The sequence below is a fragment of the Typha latifolia genome, chromosome 1 (genome assembly GCF_019914945.1).
Source record: "Typha latifolia isolate L0001 chromosome 1, TyphaL0001v2, whole genome shotgun sequence".
Classification (NCBI taxonomy): Eukaryota; Viridiplantae; Streptophyta; class Magnoliopsida; order Poales; family Typhaceae; genus Typha; species Typha latifolia.
In genome coordinates, this window is record NC_133086.1 from 6,420,783 (window position 1) to 6,443,448 (window position 22,666).

Sequence of the window (22,666 nt, forward strand, 5' to 3'; positions counted from 1 at the left end):
TGAAGCGTGTTGTGGTACGGTGGAAGCAGGGGCGTCATGGGAATTTAAATGCGGCGCGTGGATTTCAGGGCCAAATTGCGGTCGGTTAGTCGATCGAAATTTTTGACCAAACTACCCCCGTTTTAAACTTTATTTATCGACTGCCCCCTCAAACTTATTATTAAATAAATTTATTATTTAAACTCGAACATAAAATACCAGTAAAATAAATATTTTTAAATAAAAGTAAAATTTTAACTTAAGTAGCTAAAATACTAAACATTTCAGTGGCTTTAGCATAAGATAAAAATGTTGAACTGATCGTGGTCAGAGTGCTCAAGTAAAAATTAAAATTCTTTTAATAATAAATTTAAAATAGAACTAATTTGGTCAATCACTATATCTCCAAACGTTGAACAGTATATTAGTATTGCTCCGTGGATACTAGAACTGGATTTTTGAAGGAAATTTATCAAAAATACCGTAGTTATGAATATTTAGCATTGGAAGCTTTTATTTTGCTTTTAATACTAAAAATTATTGTTTTTAAAAATAAAAAAAATACAAATACAAAAAGTACCTCTTATTATAATTCTAAAATCTACTTCTTCTTTAATTTTTACTTTAACCTAAAATAATTTATTCAAGATTTTTAAGGATATTAAGGTCTTTTGGCATTTATAATTACTTTTAACTCATTTATAATATAAATTTCCCTAATTTTTTTTATTAAACATCAGTTCATCCCTGTACTTATCCAAACTCTCAAGCAGTAATACCTGCCTAATCTGCAAAACTAGCGCAAATTGTCTAAACTAATCAATCATCCTTCTTCCACATTTCTTCCATTTTTTTCTTTCAATTTTCTGTTTTAAATTTGCTACATATCACCACACATTTTGTCTTATCGAAACCTTAATTCCGAAAACATCATGATATATTTGCTAAAGGGACGCCTCATCCATCCCAATAGGATTTTCTCTTAAACTATTCAATATTTTTTTTTAATCTAAAAAGCCGATAAAAGAGGGATAGAAACATTTTATTCAAAAGGATAGAATATACTAATTTCTTTTTTGTGCAGATATACCCATGAAAATTATATTGTAAAAATATATCAAACAAATGATATTTTCCGCAATGTACTGCTCAAATATAGCCATATAGGTAGTGACATTCAGATCTTTTCTCCTGTAGTTGCAAAAAGGCCACTTATCAGAATGTGGCAAAGTGCAGATGGCGAGCCATCATTGTAACCTTTAGTTTTACATTTGGGACTTTGTGACATGATAAACTTGTTAACGTTCAAATGGCAGACACAGTGTAAATGGCATTGTATTATGCCTTCCAACATTACAACAAAAGTTGGAAAGCGTTGATGCCATCAATCTATTTTATCCCAATAGTTGCAGCTCAAAGCAGCCTTCAACTTCACGAGTCAATGCCCCCACGTCCTTTAATGACACAGAAGATAGTCCACGAGACCAATGTTATTACACGTCAAATGTCGGCAAAGATTTTCTAGGTTCGTAGACAGTTACCAAATTAATATGAGACTTGCCTACAAAATCTCTCGCAAAGAGAGTCCATCCGTCCTCAGAAATGCTACTTATTCGAGTCGTTCCATCTGCAGAGGGAATATAATTATATGCCATAAGAAAGAGACAAAACAAGGAAGAAGAATACTAAACAATTTAAAAAATGACACTGATATCTGCACAGATATCTAAAACTTGAAGACGTTATCGAAAATTCAAAATAGAACATGAAATGAGAAACCAGGGTGGCATCTTCCCAAGCAGAATCAGTATCAACTTAAACGCAAAATGATGGAACCAAATAAGAGATTTCATCGAAAGTAAAGAATAGAAGAAAGCTACCTTCCAAAGGCCATCATTTAGATAGTGCATGTTATCAACTCCAATTCCCTTATTTATAGTCCTTCTGCATCAATTGAAAAGGTACATCCTAAGAAGAAGAATGTATTGCAAATAGAAATGATAAAGAAAGAAAGCAAACGAACTAAGTGCATGTTATCAACTCCAATCCTCTTGGTAGTAGTCCTACTGCAAAATGTCAATATTATTTTTTCCTTTTCTATTCAAATATAATATATCATGACAGTATGTAATTTGTCTTACAAGGAAAGAATACCAATAGACTCGAAAGATCAAATTTAGCCTTAGGATACAATTATAATAAGAAGAAAAGGTGAGACATGACCTATGGTTCCTTCTCTAACTGATCTGATATTACCACCTATTGATGAGGTTAGCAGACTTCCACAAGCTAAAATTCATACATGATTGCATGCAACAAGGTCCACGGTAAAAATCAGCTTAGGCAGATAAATATAAAAAGTACAGACAAGTTTGTGACCACCATAAATCCACAAACTCTGAGCCCTACTTGGGGTAACACCTGCACATCCCCGGGAAGCATCTTTATATTATGTATGAATATCCTTAGACGCATTTTCCCCTATATGAGACACAACACATTTTCTTCTATATGAGACAACACAATTTCTAGTATACAAATAATTATACAAATATCAAAGGTTCTAAATCAGATAGTATGTGAACAAGGCCATGAAAAGAATATAAAGTACTCTAGAATAATTGGCTCTGACTTCTAGCAGCTTATCTATCAATATTTCCTTCCAACATCTCCTCTCATAGATTTCTATCTATATAAAATAAAAAAATAAAAAGACTCTTCTCATAGAAGGATATACTTGTTTTGGAAGAAGTATTGAAGGTACTAGAAAACAGCCTGCTGAAGTAGACAATGCTTAAACAGTGATCCAACTACTTGTTTGTTGTGATTCCGTTTCCTCAAGTTGGACAAAAATTGCCGATGCAAGTCACTAGCAAAGTCAGAGCATATTTTAAGATGTAATACCAGTACACCAACTCCATAAGATGCAACCTATGGAACAATGGTTAAAATATTCAAAAATGTAATTGGCAAAAGGATGCCTACTAAGCATAAAACCCTCTTGTTTTGTTTTTAAACAAAACGTAATTGGCAAAATGTAAACATCAAGCTTTTCGAAGCATTTATTACAAGACGGGTACAAAAAATGGAGAGATACAAGGATTGTCATGCCAACTAGCATGGGTCGTGCTGACGAAGCACAAGCATGTGGCATGGAGAGTGCCAAAAAATTAAGCTTTTAGGGTTCTTAGGAGAGGAGGAAGACGATCGAATAAGATCCTCTTCTATCCTTACAATCTGCATGAGAATAAGTTTAAGTTAGGATCCGCTTTCTTGAAAGTGGATACTTACTCTCAAAATAGATCATCAAAAAAGAAGTTATGATCTTCGAGAGAAAAAAATTCTGATCTGCTTTGAGCTGATAAATTTCTTCTCCTTCTAAGGTTTCAACCGGCGTTGGGTTTTGAGAGGAGTGGAAAGGGAAGCAAGGTGGAGGTGTAGGCGGAGGTGGGCAGAGTATGAAAAGAGGCGGAGGTGGAGAAGATGAGAAGCAATAGAGGAGGAGGGTAAATATCTCCATCGTTCTTGTGGCACAGCCAGTACATATCATGCATTACTGTGCCGATGAGTAACTAGCATGGGCTTGCCTGTGGCACTTCCATCTAAATTGTCATATGCAGGAACTTGCGATAGGTAGAGGAGAAAGCAAATTAGAACCCAAGAAACTTTTTAAGTTATTCTCTCCCTCTTATGGGCAACTTCCATCTAAATTGCATCGATCTTTTAGTGGTGCACATTGGACATGTCCAAGCAGTCTTAAGATAATGCTGCTTATCTACAATTAGTGCTACTCCTAAATCTTTAGTGGTGCACATCTCTGTTACCTCTCCAAGTGAGGCCAATCATCCCTCTCAAGTCTCAACATTCTCATTTCAGTTACACACTTACACTCATTTTTCACACAGGTTGATTCCTCATTCCAGCATAGGAAGTACAGTTCCTTCACGATCTAGAAGTGTTTTCTGCTTTAAGTATTAAAAATAGGCATAAGGGAACATCGTGGCTTAAAACTACATGGTCCTGTACAGTATACTGGTTTAAGATCTTAGATTTGGAAAGTGATGAAGTATCACAGTTCATTGAGAATCTAAAAGTAATAAAGTCTTCAATTGGAAAAGCCTATATATATGTATATATGTACAAATAATCTTGTCTCATTATGTGACAAATATATAAAGCACTTACATGTCCTTTGCTGATATTTTTGTAAATCCAATTGCCAATGCGTGTTGTTTTCCTTCAGCCATTATGGCCTGAAAAACACAAAATAAGTAACCATCATTGTAGCCAAAAGCCTACAACTTCCAAGTTCGTGAACAACTAAACTTATTTAATTATATGCGTGCAGGCTTTTGCTTTTCCAAGTAGCTGTATTGCCCATCCTAGACTTGTTGTAGAGCTACTAAATTCATCTCGGATATTCAATTGAGTAATAGATTTCTGGCTGTCACATTTTCTCATTATCGGAGATGGACTAGTTTGGATGACAAACTAAAGATACACAGAACCAAAATATAACTCAGAAAAAGCACGTATTTCCCTCCCTCAGAATAAACATGTATTTCCCTCCTTTTACCATCCAAAATCACCCTTCCAACCTCCTAACAACAACAAAGCTAATATTTATTACCTTCCCAAGCTCCTCTATCCATCACTCCCTCTCATTCCTCACTCCTTCCCACTCCTATTTATGCATTTTTCATGAGTCTAATTTCTGCAAAGGACATGAAATGGACAAGAAAATGTAGGAGGCAATGTGTACCACTGGCGCTTCCTCCACTACTTCATCATCCAAAGTGCCACCAGGAGATGTGAGACCAGGGCACATTATGTTTGCACCAGCAAGAACGAACTTGATAGCACCCCTGTCCACTTGAAACTTTTTCATCACATCTGGATCTGGATGAACAAAAACAGATAATAAACCTAGATATAATAATGCTGTACTGTACAATCAAGACGGAGGCATCATAGAGTCAATGTTTACACTTTACATCATTATTCAATAGTTCCTTACAGAGGTAATGGCATTCTTACTTTGGGTTAACTTTATCATCAAGATGACCCCAATATGCTTATTTGAATTAGATGTGTGAAGATAACAAAAGTTAAAACTCCCTCGCAAAAATATTTTTCTTTTTAGCTCATACAATGAGTTAGAACTACTACGAATCAACAATATAAAAGAATCTTCATAATGGAAAACATGGAGTCTTACCAAGTAGACAGGAAAGAATCAGATATCAGGAAGAAAGGTCAAGAAGATACTTTACATTGATGAAGAAGCCGAAGAGTTGGCATGTAAGGACTATCACGAACACTGAAAAACAGTGGCACATTGTTCACCACTACAAGATTTAAATGATTTTGGCTGTAAAATAAGAAATTATCAGAATTTTGTAATAGGTCATAATGAATTTAGCAATTCTATTTTATCGAGACATCAACAACTAGAAAACAAGCAGCATTCACAAATACATGAGGCTAAATTCATATTTTAATTAAGAAATTCGTTTTCATGATCTAGGACATGGCAAAAGGTTCCTTGATAACAACAGATGTTCTGATGGTTATATCACATACTGCATTTAATGTCCAGTAAAATCTAACATGATGTATATTAAATTGTTAGAACCAAATAGACAAAAGAATTAAGGGGTATAAGAAAAGGACACAAGAAAATTCAGTCCAGAAAAGAATCAAGGGGTAAGACTACACTAATTCAAGTTTCAACATCATCTAAGGTACTCTATAATAATCTGAACATTTTGCTTACCATCTTATCAGGCCTGGTTCATTTCTGACCAAGCAAGTATCAAGCACATACTTATTTGGACAAAAAGCATGACAGGTCTTATAGGAAGGTCGAGATATTTTTCATTTAAATGAAGGGGTACGTAATCTCTTCACTCTTTTTATTCTTCTTTAATCTATCTGCGTAATAACATTCTCAATCCCACCTTCTGACAAAACAAACAATTAAGGTAGAGAAAATTTTAACTTCCGGTAACGCTTGGCAATAAATTAAAGTCTCTTTTGTCTATCCTTTGTCCATTTGACAAGTGCGAAAGCAATTGAACAACAAGTGGAGCAGGCTAGGGGCTTATTGCTCGAAAGGCTTTCCTGTTTGTGCAGGCATAGGAGCAGTTAAAACCTAGATAAGTTAGCATTCCATAATTCTGACATAGACCTTTGTTTTGACACCAAAATTCACTGAAGTGCGCTTCATGCTTCATTACTGGAAACTGATAACTACTCGTTCGGAAACGTTAAGATCTGAAGTTTTCTTATCATGATTCCAACAAAATATCCACAATATTCTAGCATCATCAATTAAAAATTTAAAACCACCGCATCAGCAGGAAATAAACAGGATTTAAGTCAAACACTAGTTCTATTTTGTTTAATTACTCGTCCACAATCAAAGCAATGTTAATCTCTAGTGAAAATGGGAAATCTCATTTGTCTTGAACCTCTTAGATCACATAAATATTAACCAGTCACAAATTTCTAAGATTTTCAGGCTAATTATATTTATCTAGGATTTATTGTAGCTCATATATCTAAAGAGAAACTTGATGACAACTAATTAGTGAAAAATAATAACTAAAAAAAGAAGTGCACAGGTAGAGTGCATCTACTTAGTTTAACATGACAGAAATGATAGAACTATTATAGGAGGAATATAACCCTATTCTTTTACAGCAAATGTTAAACATATCTCTACACTTCAATATTCAACAAAAGAAAAGGAACGAATTGACTAACCATTTAGCAACAATCAGAGGTGATTTTTTTGGAAGTATATCATCTAGTAGAGGTTCAAGGCCAGGATACTTCAATACAGGTGATTCCATCAATGAAAACCCACAAAATAATAATTATTCCATCAGAAAAAAGTAAGTGTTCAAAATACAAATAAAATGAAATATTCAAGTGCATAAGAAAATAAAGAGTGATCTACATAACAAACCTCATCAGCAATGCTTTGTCGAATCTTACGTTGCACAGATGCCTTCACTTGATTTTGTGCAGATATATCTTCAAACGAGAACCTTCAAATAGAAGATAAAAGTATATTATTGGAATATAATTTATAAATAAATGAGAAACAAACTTTCACAAAACAAGAAATTATATTAAGCCATTGAGGTTACTAACAATTTGTTATAGAAATAACATAGGGCAACAGTGCCATGCATAACCAATATCATACTAAGAAAAACAGCTGCGCCTACTACTTATTAGAATGTGGTATAGTAAATTATTTAATCAAATCTTCAGGAACAACTTACTCCAACTAATATAAGGGTCAATAATTGTACAAAATATGCTGAACAAACTAGGAAGTCAATCCAAAAATTTTATCAGTAAAAGTAATTGCAATCATCATCATAAATGACTCTAGGTAGGGTTCTATGTCAGACAGGCAAACAATTCTTAATCAAATTTTTATGATATTAGACTAGACTTTATGAAGGTACCAAAAGCCTGTTGTCTGCCACATTCACTAATTAAGGTAGTATACAGGTAAGAAGATCTACCTAATAATATGCAACATGATCTCTTCAACAGCAGCAAACCCATGAATGATTATAAACTTGGAAAGAGTCCAAGGACTCCAAACAAATGCCAAAAAGATGAAAATTACTGATTACATGTAAGGGGCTATGTTTGACTCTGAGGAGGGCAAAAGGTGAAGAATATGATGGAACACACAGATCCCTAAGGTAATATCGACAGCTGATGCAAGTTACAAGCCAAAATGAGGCAGTGTTCCATAAAAGAAATGAAAAAAAAACTGAAAGGAGGAGAAACAAGCAGAAAGCAGACATCCTGAATGCAAGATAGCAAAGAGAATTTCTGTAAATAAACAAAGCCCATACCGGGGGGGAACACAACCAACTTGATGTACTTATGAAGATAAATACAAGTATTTCTAGCAAAATGCTGTGTTAACTATAGAAAAAAAGTAGTAATACATTTGCCACTGAAAAAAGAAGGCCTTAAAATTCAGCAACTCATTCTGCGTTTGATTAACATCCAGACGTCAGAATTGTTTACTCTCAAGCTTCACACCACCAGTCTAAGGCATACATTGTAAGATAAACGTCACACACTAGTAACTAAATCATGCATCTTTTATTATATAACTAAAGATACAACTAAGTTACAAATCTAATGTAGATATTGAAACCTTTAAGAAGACAAACCCTCGAAGAAAGAGATTAAAAAAGAAGTATATGATCAGACACACTAAATTGGTCACCATAAAATAATCTGAACCTGAAAGAGGTCAAACTTAGCGAGATTACTAATAAACCCTACCTAAACATATACCCCCGAAGAATTAAATAGGAAACTGCACAAGATCGATCAATTTAAAACAACACAAGGAGAAAGAAAGAGTCATGTCAATAATTTTAGACGTAAAAGTGAAAGAAGAGATCGGATCGGAACCGAGAAGGGGAGAAAAATCTCACTTCTTGAACATATTGGAAGAGCGGTCGAGGGAGAGCCGAGGGGGAGACGAAAGCTGCGGCGAGTTGTAGCCTTGCAGGAGATAGCGTAGTAACAAGGCCCGAAACGCCCGTACCCGTTTCTTATGATTTCTTCTTGGATTAAATATCTTTTACACCCAAGATATTGGGTTAAATAGTTTTGACTAAGTTAAACGTTAGAATTTTCATCTAAAATTAATATAATTCATAAAATTTTAATTTAAGAAATATTACTAATTAAAAAAGAATAATGTACCTCTCGAAATTTTTATTTTGTACTGCTAAGCTATCTCTTATAAATAGGATTAATTAAGTTATTTTGTCTTCTCTGTTTATAATACTTATATTTGAAGTTTAATCAAAAGTGCAAGGAAGTGATTATAATCGAGAGCGAGTGATTTGGGTACAAAATAAAGAAGATAAAATATATTTAATTTTCATTTTTATTTTTAATTATTTTGCTATGCTTCCAACTTTGTAGCTCATGCATGCCAATTGAATTTAAGGCAAATTGCAATTTAGCTTCTTATGGTTTGACACAATTTTAACTTACACCTCTATACTTCAAACTTTTAAGAAAAAATTACCTCTAGTGATCATCAATGGCCTTCATTGGTGTCAATTTTTCCGTCATAAGAAATTTATTAAGCTCAAAAAATATCGCCGTAAGTTAAAATTGGGCCAAACCACATTTGATCAATTATAACTACTCTAACCTATCCTTTAATTTATTAATAGGTTTTCTTGCATATCACTGTCTAGATTTTGTTAAGAAAAATATTTTATTTTTGCAATTATTCTGTAAGTAGGCTTAGACTTACAAATTGAAGATGTCATCCATAATCTCTTGTTGTCTAATTAAATTAGACCTAAAACTTGATTCCATGATTTCTTATGCAAAGAAAAAGAGATAGATGCCCGCAAAGAACAGCAATGTTAGCTGGGTTGAGCACATCAAATGATTTGAACTTATATGGTTGGTATGGTTCTCTTTTTTTTATATTTTGGTGTTCTTGAGGTATTCTTTGTACGGATGAAACTAAGTAGGTGTTAGTTTTATGAAGAATCAGCAACTTACTAAGATTTATGTGCATAAGATCTAAATATAGCAAGTACCTCTGGGTAGGATGTCAAACCAAAGATTAAGTAGTGATGTTTTCATGCAGAAATCATGCAATACTAATGCATCACAAAAATAATGAAACAATGAACATCTGAAAACTGGTAGAGCAAAAAACAAGGAAAAAAAGTTCATATTACCTCTTCCAATTCCTACAATCAAACATCAAAATGAAACATCATGATTATTTCGTACTTAAGGCGCTTGGTACGATGGACCAGAAACACTTCCATTAGTGCTGTATAAATATATCACAATTTGAAGCATTCAAGATCTAAGAACAAGACACTAGAAAAAATGTCTAAAAGAATCTACAATCAAACATCAAAGCAGCTTCACTCCGACATCTCTCATGGAATCTATGACAGCCTTAACCTTCCCATGGTACTTCTGATCCCTCTTCAAAGACACTGAAACAGCAGGGATGCCGTTGAATAACATTCGCTCACCCAGGATCTTTCCAATCTTTGCAGCTGCAGCAACATCTCCAGTGGACTCCATACTTGGTCTAAGCAGTTTCTCTTGTGAGCTTGCAGAGGAGGCAATTGTGGCCGTTGTTGTATTAATTACCTGGGCACTCACATATTTGTCTGTAAGATGGATTTTCAGAATGTAATTTTTGAGGTACTTGGTAATTCTTGGTGATCTCACTGTAGGAGGGATTACCATAGCAAATGCAGCGTATACTCTGTGACAAGAATACCATGAGAAAGCAGCGTTACTCATGGAATACAGTATTAGGCAACAGAAGGATTTCAAAGAACAAGATCATGCAATTTCACTCCGACCATTCCGATAGAGGAACTCTGGGAGTGCCTTTGAGGTGTTAGCTATCAAAGGAACTTGGAGGAGGGGACTCACCTGCTTATACGCATTCAGGAGAAATTTTTTATTCCTTGGAGTTATCTTTACTACCGTAACAGGCTCACAGTAGAGTAGAAGTACATCTTTTTTTTATATTTTTTTTTTACAATAACAAACAAGTCATCTGGTACTGCAGTTCAAAATGATAAGTACGTGATTTCAAGTAGCGAAGATAGATTCACCTAGCGAAGATAGATTCACCAGTTTAAGACAGACACTATCTTGTGATTGATTTGAAACATGATTACCAAAATTATCTGTTCAGATAAAAACGGGTGAGAAGGATTCACTTAATAACCTCATTAAACAAGTATATGGCATATATACGGTGAGTGGGCTTTAATGGTGAGGAGTGATCAAGTAAAAAATTTGATAAAAGCCTACCATGCAGTTTAGACACAGCTATAATCTCTATGTATCATTTTGACTAAATATCGTGTTGACTTCAAGCCTGAGGCAAGCGGAGATAGGCAGAGTTTAGTATAGAACCTACAAGTCCAATTTGCAGACAGAAGAACAACTCTATAGAAGAGCAGCAGATACATTAATTAGATATTACAAGATAAGCTTGTACAAGAAGGAAACCATGATGCAAGTTGCCAAGAAATAGAAACCCAAGATTGACTGAAAAGAACTCAGGAAATCTACAAACTAGTCGAAGTGATTATGTGGCAGTAGTTCATGAGAATGGATTGACAGTGCCTGCTACAAGAAATTTTTGCAGCTGCAGCTGTTGACGATCTGGTGCCCTAGTTTAATCACCAAAACTTTTTCTCCAAATTTGGACCTGTCCTCTCAAAATGTCCAAAATCTGGCAGCAAAGGCACAAACATTCAGAATGTCTACAACACACTTTATGCTAACTTGCTAAGAATGAAGCTTAATCTCAGGAGAAAATTTTCTTGTAGATAACCTCCAAATTCCAGTAAAAGGCTAGAAGCACTGCCTAGATAAAATGATGGTGATTATCCAATCTCTTGAATTGAAAGACACGATCATACTCAGTTAATTGCCTACTACTATTGATCACGATGCTAAAGTAACTCAATTGCTCTTACTCTGTAACTTGATTGCGTTAGATACAAACATTTCTGAACTTGCATATGAAAATAAGAAACATAAGTACTGTAAACAGCAGCAAGTTTTGTTTCATTTGGTTCTGACTTCCAAGCTTTTCTGCACCTCGTAGATAAGCAAAATCTTGCATACATAGAAAAAGCTTCGTGGTTCTGCTACCATTCTAGAGATGATTATCGTGTTGACCACAAGTTGTGCACTAGACGACCAAGATGATTGGATAAATGGCTTGGATTGCAATTATATTGATTACTAAGGAACCCCAACTTTTGTATAACTTAACTTTTATCATTTCTGATTAGATATTAGTATAATAACTAACAAACTACATCTTGCTCAGTTCCTCTCACAGTGCTAAACTTCAGAATTTTATTTCAATAGAAATAAGAAAATGTCAATCTTTTGAAGCATAGAACTCGTAGAAACGGGGGACATTTCCTCTACTACATCTAATTCTCAGACAAATACCTCTTTCCTTCACTCAGACAAAGAGAAAGAAAAATCTAAGAAAGAAACAAATCGTAGTAATAATACTGAGATGAAAAAAAAGAATCACCTTTGCCAGCTCCAGGAAATCTCTCTCAGCGCCTTCGCTTTTCTCGGCCGAACCCCAATCTCATCGTTAATTCTTTATTAATTATTATAGGTATCAAATGAGATCCGACCCGTTATTCCACATTGGACCCAGTTCCATTCAAAGACCCAATCTGCAAGTTTGAATCCGACCCAATATCAAGTCAAATACCCAAAACATCTTCTAAAACTTATGCTAATGTGATACCACTTGTGTTAATTACGTTGTAAATCATCCACTTTAAACCCAAAACCTTTAGAATTGTACTAATTACTATTTCCTATTGGATTGGATTTGGATTTAGATCCAAGTGGTAGTACTCTATGCCCTGTAGCATCAAGCGGATACGGATTCATATAAGATCCGACCCAAATCAATCGATAGGCTAAGCCCAATTTGATTTGATTCATCTTATTAAGCTATCTGAGCTCTTGGATTTTAATCCGACGGGTAAGATTTTATTCCGCCTTCTCCTCAACCTATCCTAACTCGTATATTCGCAGCCGAACAGCCGTCGCTTAAACCTCTCTTCCGACTTCGCGCCGTCGATCCAAGCCCTTCTCTTTCTCTCGCGATGGTGGAGAGGAAAGCTAAGAGGGCAAAAGCCAAGAGCTCCAAATCCGTAACCCTAACCTTAGATGCCAAGAAGAAGGGCGGGAAGAGGAAGAGGGAGGAGAAGGAACGCGGAGGGAACAGGAGGTACGGGCCTCGCCTACCTGCGGCCCTTCGGAAGGAGCTCGATCACTTAAACCCTAATCGTAATTCTTCCTCCGATGCCGAGGACGACGATGGGAGAGACCGGGACGACGTCTATGAGTATGAGGAGTCGATCCCGGAGGAGGAGTCGAGGAAGAACCGTCGCTTCGATCCGGTGGATAGTTATGAGTATGAGCTTCCGGAGGAGTTCGAGGTGTGTTAGTGTTCTAGAGTAAAGTTCAAATTTTGACTCGGTTTTTATGGAGTTTGATGCACTTTATCGTACTAGGACGAGGACGTGCCGTCCGATGAAGGGGAGGATGACGAGGACGACCAATTGGATGATGGGGAGGAAGGGGATAGACATTTTAAGATGCTTGAGGCGATTACCGGCATGCCGGGAGAGGCATTCGATGGTAAAATTATGGTTCCATTCTAATTTCAGAGCATGGAAGTAAAAAAGAAAAGGTGCATTTGGATCAATTTTTTTTTCTCTGATAGGTAAAGAAAGGAAGAAGGTGGATTTATCGGATTTCCAAGGGGACGTTGGAGAGCAGAAGATTAGTGTTCATGATCTTTTGGACAGTCTTCATGGGAAGAGCGGATATAGCAAGCTAAGGAAGAGAGTCCAACAGCTGGAGAAGAAGCCAATGGTTGTTCAGGCACCACTTCCTAAGGTAGCAAGGGAGAAGGTGGAGAGGAAGGTGGCATATGAGCATTCAAAGAAGGATATCACAAAGTGGGAGCCATTGGTTAAGAGGAACAGAGAGGCACCGACTCTTTACTTTGAAGAAGATGTGGACTTGGGGTTCTCAACCGTGGGAGCTATAGCTTCTGAATTTGAGCCAAGGACTGAGTTTGAGAAGAAGATGGCAATGCTGGTTCGTGATCCAGAAGTTGTGAAAGCCTATAACAAGGATGGTGCGAGACTCCTGGAGCTCAATAAGGTTCGTTTGCATTTTAGTCTTCACATAGTGTTGTCATTGATCACTAGTCTTTATAGGAATGTGGGCTGAATGAATCTAAAGACTAAATTTTCAATATTGTTTGTTAAGGTTTCCTACTTGGGGTACAATTCTTCTGAATGCCACTATCTCAGTTGTGACCATCTAGTGCGATCAATTGGCCAATTGTAATTGGAGGATGATAATAGAATGAAGTTGGGCTCTATATGTATGAGATTGTGAATCCACAATCACTCGTTTGATACATAGATGTCATAATTTCTTTTTTTGCACAAGATGAAAGACATAAATGGAGAAGCATTTCTAAGTCACTCTAATAGTCTAATGCCCAAAGTTTTTAGCAAAAACATATACTGCAAGAATTGTCTATGGCCACTTCATGGTCTATATTGTTGTTTAATCAATAATATCTATAGGTGAGTTCTGTCCAGAAAAGTGTATAACTTCCTTGGATATATCATGGCACTTGTTTCCCCGTGTTCCTGAAGCTTGTTAAGGAGAACAGTGATCATCTTTGTAATGTATTAGGATGATGTTCTTGGCTAATCTGCAGATAATTAGACTTTGGGTAAGTATATTTTGCTCTAAGATGCTAAGCCTAATTTACTATGTTCAGTTATTTTGGTTTATATTATATGATGCATGGTCTCATCTTTTGTAACTTGGCTGTTGAATTTGTTTAGATGATTTACGTTAGCAAATCCTTTTCTTCTGTGCACAGGTTTCTATTGAGGATGTCAGAGAACGCCAGAATCGTCTGGCCAAAATGAGGAGCCTTCTTTTTCGTCATGAGATGAAGGCAAAGCATATTAAGAAAATTAAATCAAAGACATATCATCGCATATTGAAGAAAGAAAAACTGAAGGCTGGATCAGCTGAAATGCAGTTGGATCCTGAAGCAGCAGCAGAGTATGCTATGAAGCAGGAGTACAAACGTGCAGAGGTACCAAAATGTCTAAGTCTTACTTTTATGTTAGTAGCTCCCTTGAAGTTCATTTCTCTGTGCATGATCGGCACTCAGTGTTCTATAGAACTTTCATTAGTTGCTAACATGTATTGCCATCATTTTGTACAGGAACGTATGACGTTGAAGCACAAAAACAGTTCAAAATGGGCGAAACGAATTATAAAGCGTGGCATAGATGTACAAGATGAGGGAACTCGTGCTGCCATTGCAGAACAACTTCATCAACATGCACTTCTGACTAGAAAAATGAGTTCCATGAAAGACAATTCAAGTAGCAGTGATGAAAGTACTGACGACGACGACGATGATGATGATGATGATGATGATGATGATGATGGTGGTGGTGGTGGTGATGGTGGTGGTGGAGAATTTTCACCTGCAAAAGAGAACGAACAGGCTCTCAAGCTTCTGAATAGAGCGAAAGACAAAACAATGAAGGTCATTGAGGGGGAGGAGGAGATACCAAAATCAGGAGTCCTTTCATTGCCTTTCATGGTAAGCTTTCTTCTTCATCACAAGTTGCATTGCCTATTTTCATCCTTTTTTCTCATGGTAAGGTTGAGATTACAATTTTTCCTTAATATTCATTCCATGAAGGCTATTTCAGGACCAACAAGCAAGCATGAAAAAATTTCGTTAAGTTTAGCTTGTTAAGTTCATTTGCTGTTTCAGTCCTTAGATGTGTTGTAAATAATGTAATTTTGACCACTTCTCTTTAATCATGCCCCAGTTTGCATAAACAGCTGCAAATCCAATCCTTTTTCTTTCCTGAATATTTTATTTAGTGGATCTGTATGAAGTCTTCGGAATGTATTGTTTTATGAACCTTTTACGAAAATAAGAATTAATGGTATATTCACATCATAAAGAACTTTCTGCTTTTAAAGGAAATGAAATTGACTTCGCTGTTTTGCCTCTAAAGTCAAAATTCTGTAATTATTATGGTCTTTGGACAAGGACTTCACTAATCCACAAAGAGGAATCTTTCCGTCATTATAGAGAATTTTTTTCTTTTTTTGTGAAAGCTTCTGGAGTTGCTCAAATTGGCAGAAATAGTATCGCTTCTTTAGTTTTATTCCCTGTTCTTGAATGTCTCCCTGCCCCCACTGACCCACTCTCTTTCCTTGTGCTAAAAGATATTACCTTTAATTCCTTGCAGGAACGTGGTTTGAAAAGGCGACATGAAGCTGTTTTGGAAGAAGCTCGCCTTGCTCTTCAAGAATATGATGCATCATTGGGGAAGTTTGATGATGACAATGTGGAAGAATGCTCAAATTCGCCAAAATTAAGTGGTAGAAAAGTCTTTGGACCTGCTCAAAAGCTAACCCAGAAATCAAGCAAGAGGATGGAAGGCAATAATGGTTGCCAAAGTACTGATAGTGAAGATGACTTTGAGACCACTGAGCGTGATGATGGCAATGCTGAAGTAAATAACAAATCAGAGGAGGTCCAACTTGGAACGGCGCTTCTTCAGGATGACCCAGAAGTGGCTCAAAATGCTGTATTTAAGGTAGCAATTCCTTTTGAACTGCAAACTTGCAATTTTTATTTCGAGATTGGTTGTGATTATATCTCACCAAGATTCTATATGGTGTAACACAGAGTTTTGATGAAATGACCAAAGAGCCTGGGCCGAAGGCGACATACGAAGTTTCAATCTTCGCTACAGATCCCTGGAAAAAGGTGCTAATATTATAGTAATAATAATATTTCCTTGAATTGTTCTTTTCCTTGAATTAATTATTCTGCTAATGTTTTGACCAGATGAAACGTGATGTGAAATCTGAAGTTGTTAAGAATCCTCCTGTACATAGTCATGACCTTAAGGTATGCCACCCCTAGATTGTTGAGTTTTGCTGCTAAATTTTCAGTTGCTGCCTAACTGATTAATGGCTTCCTTGCAAGGAAATGGGACAAAATGCCTTTTCAGATTCTGATGAAGAGATGGTGGATGGGTTTTTGTCTACATCCGGTACAAAGGCTGACTATGAACTTCCATCACAAGCTGACCTCATTCATCAAGCTTTTGCTGGTGATGATGTTGAAGCAGAGTTCGAGAAAAACAAAATGGAGGCACTTAATGAGGAGAATCCTGAACCTGAGAAGCCAGTTATGCTTCCTGGCTGGGGCCAATGGACTAATGTCCAACAGAAAAAAGGCATGCCTTCTTGGATGTTAGAAGAACATGAAAAAGCTAAAAGGAAGAGGGAAGAAGCCCTTAAGAAGAGGAAGGATGCAAAGCTAAAGAATGTAATTATTTCAGAGAGAATTGATAAAAAGGTACATATTGTTTAGACAATCTGATAACTTCTGCATGGTTTCTTCCAATTATCTTTGCATATCTAGTTTTATTTTGCTTTAAGATCAAGTTTCCTGAAGTTATTACTAGTATAGTCCTTTATCAGATATACCAGGTAGTCTGTTGGTGTTGTATAATTCTCTCTGATACCATAATTAGAATTTAGAACTTAGTTTGCTTTTGTATCCTTTACATTATATTTCTGTTGTCTGTTCTGGACTAATTAGCAGTCCACTTTAATGATATGATTATTAAACCTGCATGTACTGAATGGACTTGAATCAGTTAAATATATTAGCGGCTTTGCTTTATCTATGTTGGTGCATGTGAGTTTGAAGTATATTGCTTGTTCTCAATATGTTGAGAGTAGATGTATAAAAGCTGACATGGATATGAATTGTGATGTTGCACAATGAGGAAATAGCCATGCAATATTACTTCATATTCCCACTACATGAAAAATATGCAAAGAATTTAAAAGAGGTGTCATGTGGAAGGAAGAGGAAGGTACTAGCAGGGATTGAGAGACGGTGAAAGAGGGTGGGAGTTAGTGGAGAAGAAGATGGAGGGAGGGAGGGAGGGAGGAGAAGGTGGAGAGAGAACTTATTGGAGTCTCCAGGACATTTTAGAATCTTCAGCACATTGCTATGTCAATATAATGAAATTAAACGTGATTGGAGTGTAGTTTCAGTAGTTCTGGGTACTGTCTGCAGGAAGAAATGCAATTCTTTTTCTTTTGTTGTTGTAAATGTCAGGCAGGCAGTATTGATTATGTTTTACGTGTAATTGGTCTCCTTAACTTTGTGTGGTTTTATTATTAAATTTTTATTTGCTTGTGATGTGTTGGCTTGTAGGCTGAAAAACTTCTTGCGAAGAGTTTGCCTTTTCCTTATACAACTAGGGAAGTCTATGAGCAGAGCATTCGTATGCCTATTGGACCTGAGTACAATCCAGCCATATCAGTTGGAGCACTTAATCGACCAGCGGTGAGTGTGACGATTTCCTATTTTAGCATTTCTATACAAATTAACTTCCATCAAGGGATCATACAGCTTAACAATATTTCTACTCCCGAAGGCAGATTATCTGAGTAGCTTCAGATAGTGTAAAGTATTATAAAGTATCCTTAGGAGAAATATCATGAAATATTGAAATAGATGAAAATTACTATTTAGGTCGGTATTGACTTTTCTTTTTAGGGGGCATTCTTTATGACCTTCGTCTCATATAACTTTCTTCCTATTTAGTTTGGCTCTTACGGTTGCTATACCATATGACCTATATGGTGATTTCTAATTTTGTGGCAATTGCTTATGCTCTTTGATTGGAAGCAGCAGCCTCCCAGTTGTTCAAACAAGTTGAGAAAATTATGGTATTGTTATCTGGCGCATGTTTGGTTAAATTCAAGTTGCATGATTAGGCATGAACATTGTCTAATAAGTAAATTATTAAATTTATTTATCATCTTTGCTACTTCAGGGCTAAAATAAATTTTCTGGTAAAATAGCAGCATTCAGCAACTTGTTTTGCACTTTTTTGGGGGGAGGAGGGGGAAAGAGAATTATGGTTCAGATTTATTAACATAGGCTGACTTGTTTTCTGTCACTCAGGTTGTGAAGAAGGCTGGTGTTATTATTAAACCCATTCAGTTTGAGGAGGTGGATCCTCATGAGAAATCAGAGGAACCAAAAAGAGTGGTGCAGAATGCAAAGCCAAAGGCAAAGACGAAGAGAACAAAATCATCAAGTGGGAAGACCAATCGAAAGACGGGCAAATAAAAGCATCATTTTCTCATTGAAATTGGAAATATCCCTTCCGAAAGACTCAGACATCAAAATCTGTCGAAAGATGTATCACCTGCCCTTCCAATTGGTGTAAGGGTAGAGAAAATTTTGTTAGAAGACAGCTTCAAAATCTGTTAGAAGTTGTAATCAATATTTCCTTCATCCTGCCCTTTCCAGTTGGTCAAGGGTAGGGAGTTTTTGTCAAAGCTTAGATTTTGGCAAGGCTAATGTCCATTATTTCAAGCTAGCTTGCAGAATAGTTCCATACTCGATCGATATGAGTGATAGAGATGATGAGAAAGTCAGTAGCAAACAGAGGAATTGTTCTATTTTGTGTGATTAGTATTATGCAACAAATGTCACTTTTATGTTGCTGCTGTTTCTCTATGATTCTAATACTTTTCTGGCAATGGTTGTATATAACTAATGTATGTGGAACCACATAATTGAGTTCATGTGGTATGAGAACATGTTAATCTGTTGTAACAGTGCTTTATAATCTCCATTGTTCTCAAAGTTAGATATAGTAGTTGAATGACAATGATATGACCACCTTTGTGGCAATTTCCACTCCACCTGATACAATCAAATACATTTATTACCATCCAGGTGAATAAATACCTGTGCTTGCCTCTGTCGTGAGTTTCTATAGTTATATGTGGCTTGTGCAATCAAAGAGATATTTCTACCACCCGAGTGTCAGAGAATAGAAGCTAAACGGCAACCCAAACAAGTGCAACAGCATGCTGAGACACAACTAAAGTACTGAAGGAAGCCAAGATGCCGAGTAGACTCCAATACCCACCAAGAGACTTTCAGCAACCAATGGCAGATAGAAGATGAGATGAAAGAACCAAGGAGGAAAGATCCAAGTTCCCAAGACAATTAAAACAACCAAACTAGAAAACCAATAAAATTTACGACCATTACTGGATGATCAGTGCCAAATCTCTCGCTCAAATACTACAAAAAACAGCTGCCATGACATGGAAATAAGCTCAAGCTGGAAATGTATGTGAATCAATTAAATGATTAGTCTTCCTCTTCCCCCTCGTTTTCTGCAATATTGAAGTACCGCAGCTCATAAATATTGCGGTCTTTGTTGGAAGAGATTACACGAAGCCAATCCCGTACATTGTGTTTCTTCAAATACTTCTTTGTGAGATACTTCAAGTACCTGGGAAAGATAAAAGCAAAAAGAAGGTAAAAATATAAGAAATATATAATCAGTGCAAAATCAAGAGAAAAATTAAGACAAATAAACTTCTTTGCTGTCTCATGCTCATATATATCTTATCTCTAGCCACTAAAACAAGTACTAGTCACTAAATAACCCATGCATTTTGGTTTGTTGAAAGTTATTTAGAATGTTAGCTAGCTGAATTTATAAGGCAAAACTGCATGTCTGCTGGATGTACTAAAAGAAAGCCAAACTGCCATATAAATCAAGAGAATCAAAGAGTCCTTTAAATATTCTATTCATCCCTGTAAGAGAAATTTAAATTAAGAAAATATTGGCCCACTTTCACAATATGAATTCTGGATATAGACAGAAACCTTAGGTCAAAAATATACAGATACATAGACATAGTTGATAGTCCCCAACAAATAATGCAATTAGAGTTCTCTAGTTAGTTAAATTATATATTTGTACATTAACTGCATCTATTTTCAGTATTGCCACCACTACACAGCAGGCCATCTTGGTTATTCACCACTATTAAATTTATCGCCACGCGGCTTAAGCTATTCATGATGAAATTGCCAATGCAACTTTAGTTCCAAATCCTCTATTTATATTCTCCACAGTCCTTGTAATGTTTATAGCAATACACAATGAATGAGTCTCAAATAAAAAATTAAAAATAGAAAGATCAATAAGTTCCTCTCAGTCCCATCATTAGAATTCCAAAAATATTGCTTTCTAATATCTGCATCACATGCTAACAATATATCGCAAACTTCCCATCTCCACTATTATAACCAAGATTTAATTGCAAGACCACTAACATATCAAAGATTTCTATCCTAGAGATAATAGCATCAAATAATGATAAATACATCAATTTTCTAGCGACTTACATCAGCCATTTGATAAGTAATTTTTGGTTCTTCTGCAGAATGAATAACCAAGTAATTCCTAAATCCCAGAGAAGAATTGAGCTTCCTTACCATTAATTTATCTAAACATGACTGATCATAAAAATCTCTCTTCCTAGAACATAATCGTAAGATAATAACTTTAAACTGAGATGCTATAAAAGCAGTACACTAGAGACTACGTCAGGCTAATACAATCATAGCACTCAAGTTCCCAGTATTTGGTCCCACCAAAAGAATTTATCTAGAAGATGCTGTCAAAGTGATGTCTAGTATAGTTTACAAAGACAAAGAAGTCAACTTGGCCAACTCCAATAGATAAAAAAGAAGATATCGTAACAAGATCAAAAATTGAGCCACAAGTTCAACACTTCATATCACAATCTAAACACCACCGAACCGAACATGGTCAAAAGAGCTAAGAATTCACCTCTTGGAGAAGGGCCCGTCGGAGGAGACAGTGATCCGGTTCTTTTCGCGGGTGACGGTGACGGCATCGCCGAAGGCGCCGGCTTTGCCGCCTCCGACCTTTATGCGCTCCTGGAGGAACTTCTCCAGGGAAGCGATGTCCATGATCTTGTCCTCCACCGGCTTCGCGCAGTCGATCACGAATGTCGACCCCTTCTTCTTCCCTCCCTTCGCCGCCATCGTGCTCCCTCCGCGACTCAATGTTCCGCTTAGGACTAGGGTTTTGGAGAGAGCGAACGAGCGATAGGAATAGCCTATAATAAAAGGCCCAACTTTATTTATGCTAATTATATTTTTGACCCTTAAAAAAAATGAAACCCTAAATTATCTAATTATATTACTTACTACTCGTTACCAAAAAAAATAGCAAAAGAATTAGCTAACTAAAAATACAGATGCTTTCTCTTTCCTCTCACGTTCAAAGTATATTTTAAAATAAAATTTTATTATTTCTATTAAAATTTCTAATGAAGTGTATTTATCTAATTTTTATTAAGGGAGTGAAAATGATACAAATTGAAAATTAAGAAGGTTAAGATGTAATTAACACCTTTATATTTATGTAGAGACCTTTTTTTATCACATTTATAACCTTATAAATTACTGTTCGTGCTTACCTCTCTAAAATCTTCTTCTTCAATATATACATATTGAGCAAGGGCATCTCTGTCTTTTTAATCATTAAATATTCCTATGACAAAAAAAAAAAAAAAAAGTGATCCCAAGACCTAGCATTAGGGGATCTGTTCAAAAGAAGTGGGTTTGCAAGGTTATAACTTATGACCACAAGAGTAACCAAGGACAAGAGAAACACCATAGCAGGAAAGAAAATTGAGCTAGCTAAAGCTAAACATATGTTTTTTTTTTTGAAGAACAAAGCTAAACATATGTTGGCATCTATTAGGTCATAGCTCATTTATATCTAAGCAATGTAAGCTAAACACTGTTTCTAAAAAAGAAGAGATAAAAAGGAATCTTTAACTTTAACTTAAGTAATATATAATCAAGAGATGCCTATCTAAAAATAATCTATTATTAAAATATATTTTTAAAAGTAGTATGAAATAAAATTTATAATAATAATAAATTACTATAATAGAATAAGCTAAGATGTTTACACCAGAATAGGAAAGCTTACTCCAAAATAAATTTATTCTTAATCCACGAGGAGCATGAGCTTAGCCGTAGCTCACATAAGATATCATAAGTATGCTTTACTCAAGCTGATCTGGACCAACTCCAAATCTCTGGAATTCAATTGATTTGGAATTT

At 35.9% G+C, this 22,666-nt stretch overlaps 4 protein-coding genes across 7 annotated transcripts; 1 reads left to right on the plus strand and 3 right to left on the minus strand.

The window, feature by feature from the left end:
* Positions 1-1,110: 1,110 nt before the first annotated feature.
* LOC140792224 (uncharacterized) lies at positions 1,111-8,600 on the minus strand. Of its 3 annotated transcripts, none has more exons than XR_012109701.1 (9): positions 8,463-8,593; positions 6,953-7,034; positions 6,748-6,815; positions 5,253-5,350; positions 4,742-4,878; positions 4,165-4,232; positions 1,860-1,923; positions 1,521-1,606; positions 1,111-1,433 (listed from the first exon to the last, which is right to left on the minus strand). XR_012109701.1 is itself a non-coding variant. In XM_073143081.1 (9 exons), exons 1-8 carry the CDS (start codon positions 8,471-8,473, stop codon positions 1,589-1,591), a joined length of 546 nt encoding a protein of 181 aa, XP_072999182.1. In that variant the 5' UTR covers positions 8,474-8,600; the 3' UTR covers positions 1,111-1,433; positions 1,541-1,588. The 3 variants fall into 3 exon arrangements, 2 of the variants coding, with proteins under 2 accessions (XP_072999182.1, XP_072999184.1); XM_073143081.1 differs by having other exon boundaries at positions 1,541-1,606; positions 8,463-8,600; XM_073143083.1 differs by having other exon boundaries at positions 1,111-1,606; positions 8,463-8,581.
* A 1,119-nt stretch (positions 8,601-9,719) lies between these two features.
* LOC140792231 (uncharacterized) lies at positions 9,720-12,163 on the minus strand. 2 transcript variants are annotated; one of them, XM_073143092.1, is made up of 3 exons: positions 12,098-12,163; positions 11,167-11,275; positions 9,720-10,288 (listed from the first exon to the last, which is right to left on the minus strand). In XM_073143092.1, exon 3 carries the CDS (start codon positions 10,267-10,269, stop codon positions 9,925-9,927), a length of 345 nt encoding a protein of 114 aa, XP_072999193.1. In that variant the 5' UTR covers positions 10,270-10,288; positions 11,167-11,275; positions 12,098-12,163; the 3' UTR covers positions 9,720-9,924. The 2 variants fall into 2 exon arrangements, with proteins under 2 accessions (XP_072999193.1, XP_072999190.1); XM_073143089.1 differs by lacking the exon at positions 11,167-11,275 and having other exon boundaries at positions 12,098-12,151.
* A 392-nt stretch (positions 12,164-12,555) lies between these two features.
* On the plus strand, positions 12,556-19,352 carry LOC140788494 (uncharacterized protein C57A7.06). The gene is made up of 11 exons (XM_073137757.1): positions 12,556-13,025; positions 13,101-13,227; positions 13,313-13,758; positions 14,498-14,719; positions 14,852-15,238; positions 15,903-16,253; positions 16,346-16,426; positions 16,508-16,570; positions 16,649-17,023; positions 17,897-18,028; positions 18,653-19,352. Exons 1-11 carry the CDS (start codon positions 12,690-12,692, stop codon positions 18,818-18,820), a joined length of 2,688 nt encoding a protein of 895 aa, XP_072993858.1. The 5' UTR covers positions 12,556-12,689; the 3' UTR covers positions 18,821-19,352.
* A 374-nt stretch (positions 19,353-19,726) lies between these two features.
* On the minus strand, positions 19,727-21,643 carry LOC140788502 (large ribosomal subunit protein eL22z-like). The gene is made up of 2 exons (XM_073137767.1): positions 21,357-21,643; positions 19,727-20,003 (listed from the first exon to the last, which is right to left on the minus strand). Exons 1-2 carry the CDS (start codon positions 21,572-21,574, stop codon positions 19,859-19,861), a joined length of 363 nt encoding a protein of 120 aa, XP_072993868.1. The 5' UTR covers positions 21,575-21,643; the 3' UTR covers positions 19,727-19,858.
* Positions 21,644-22,666: the final 1,023 nt, after the last annotated feature.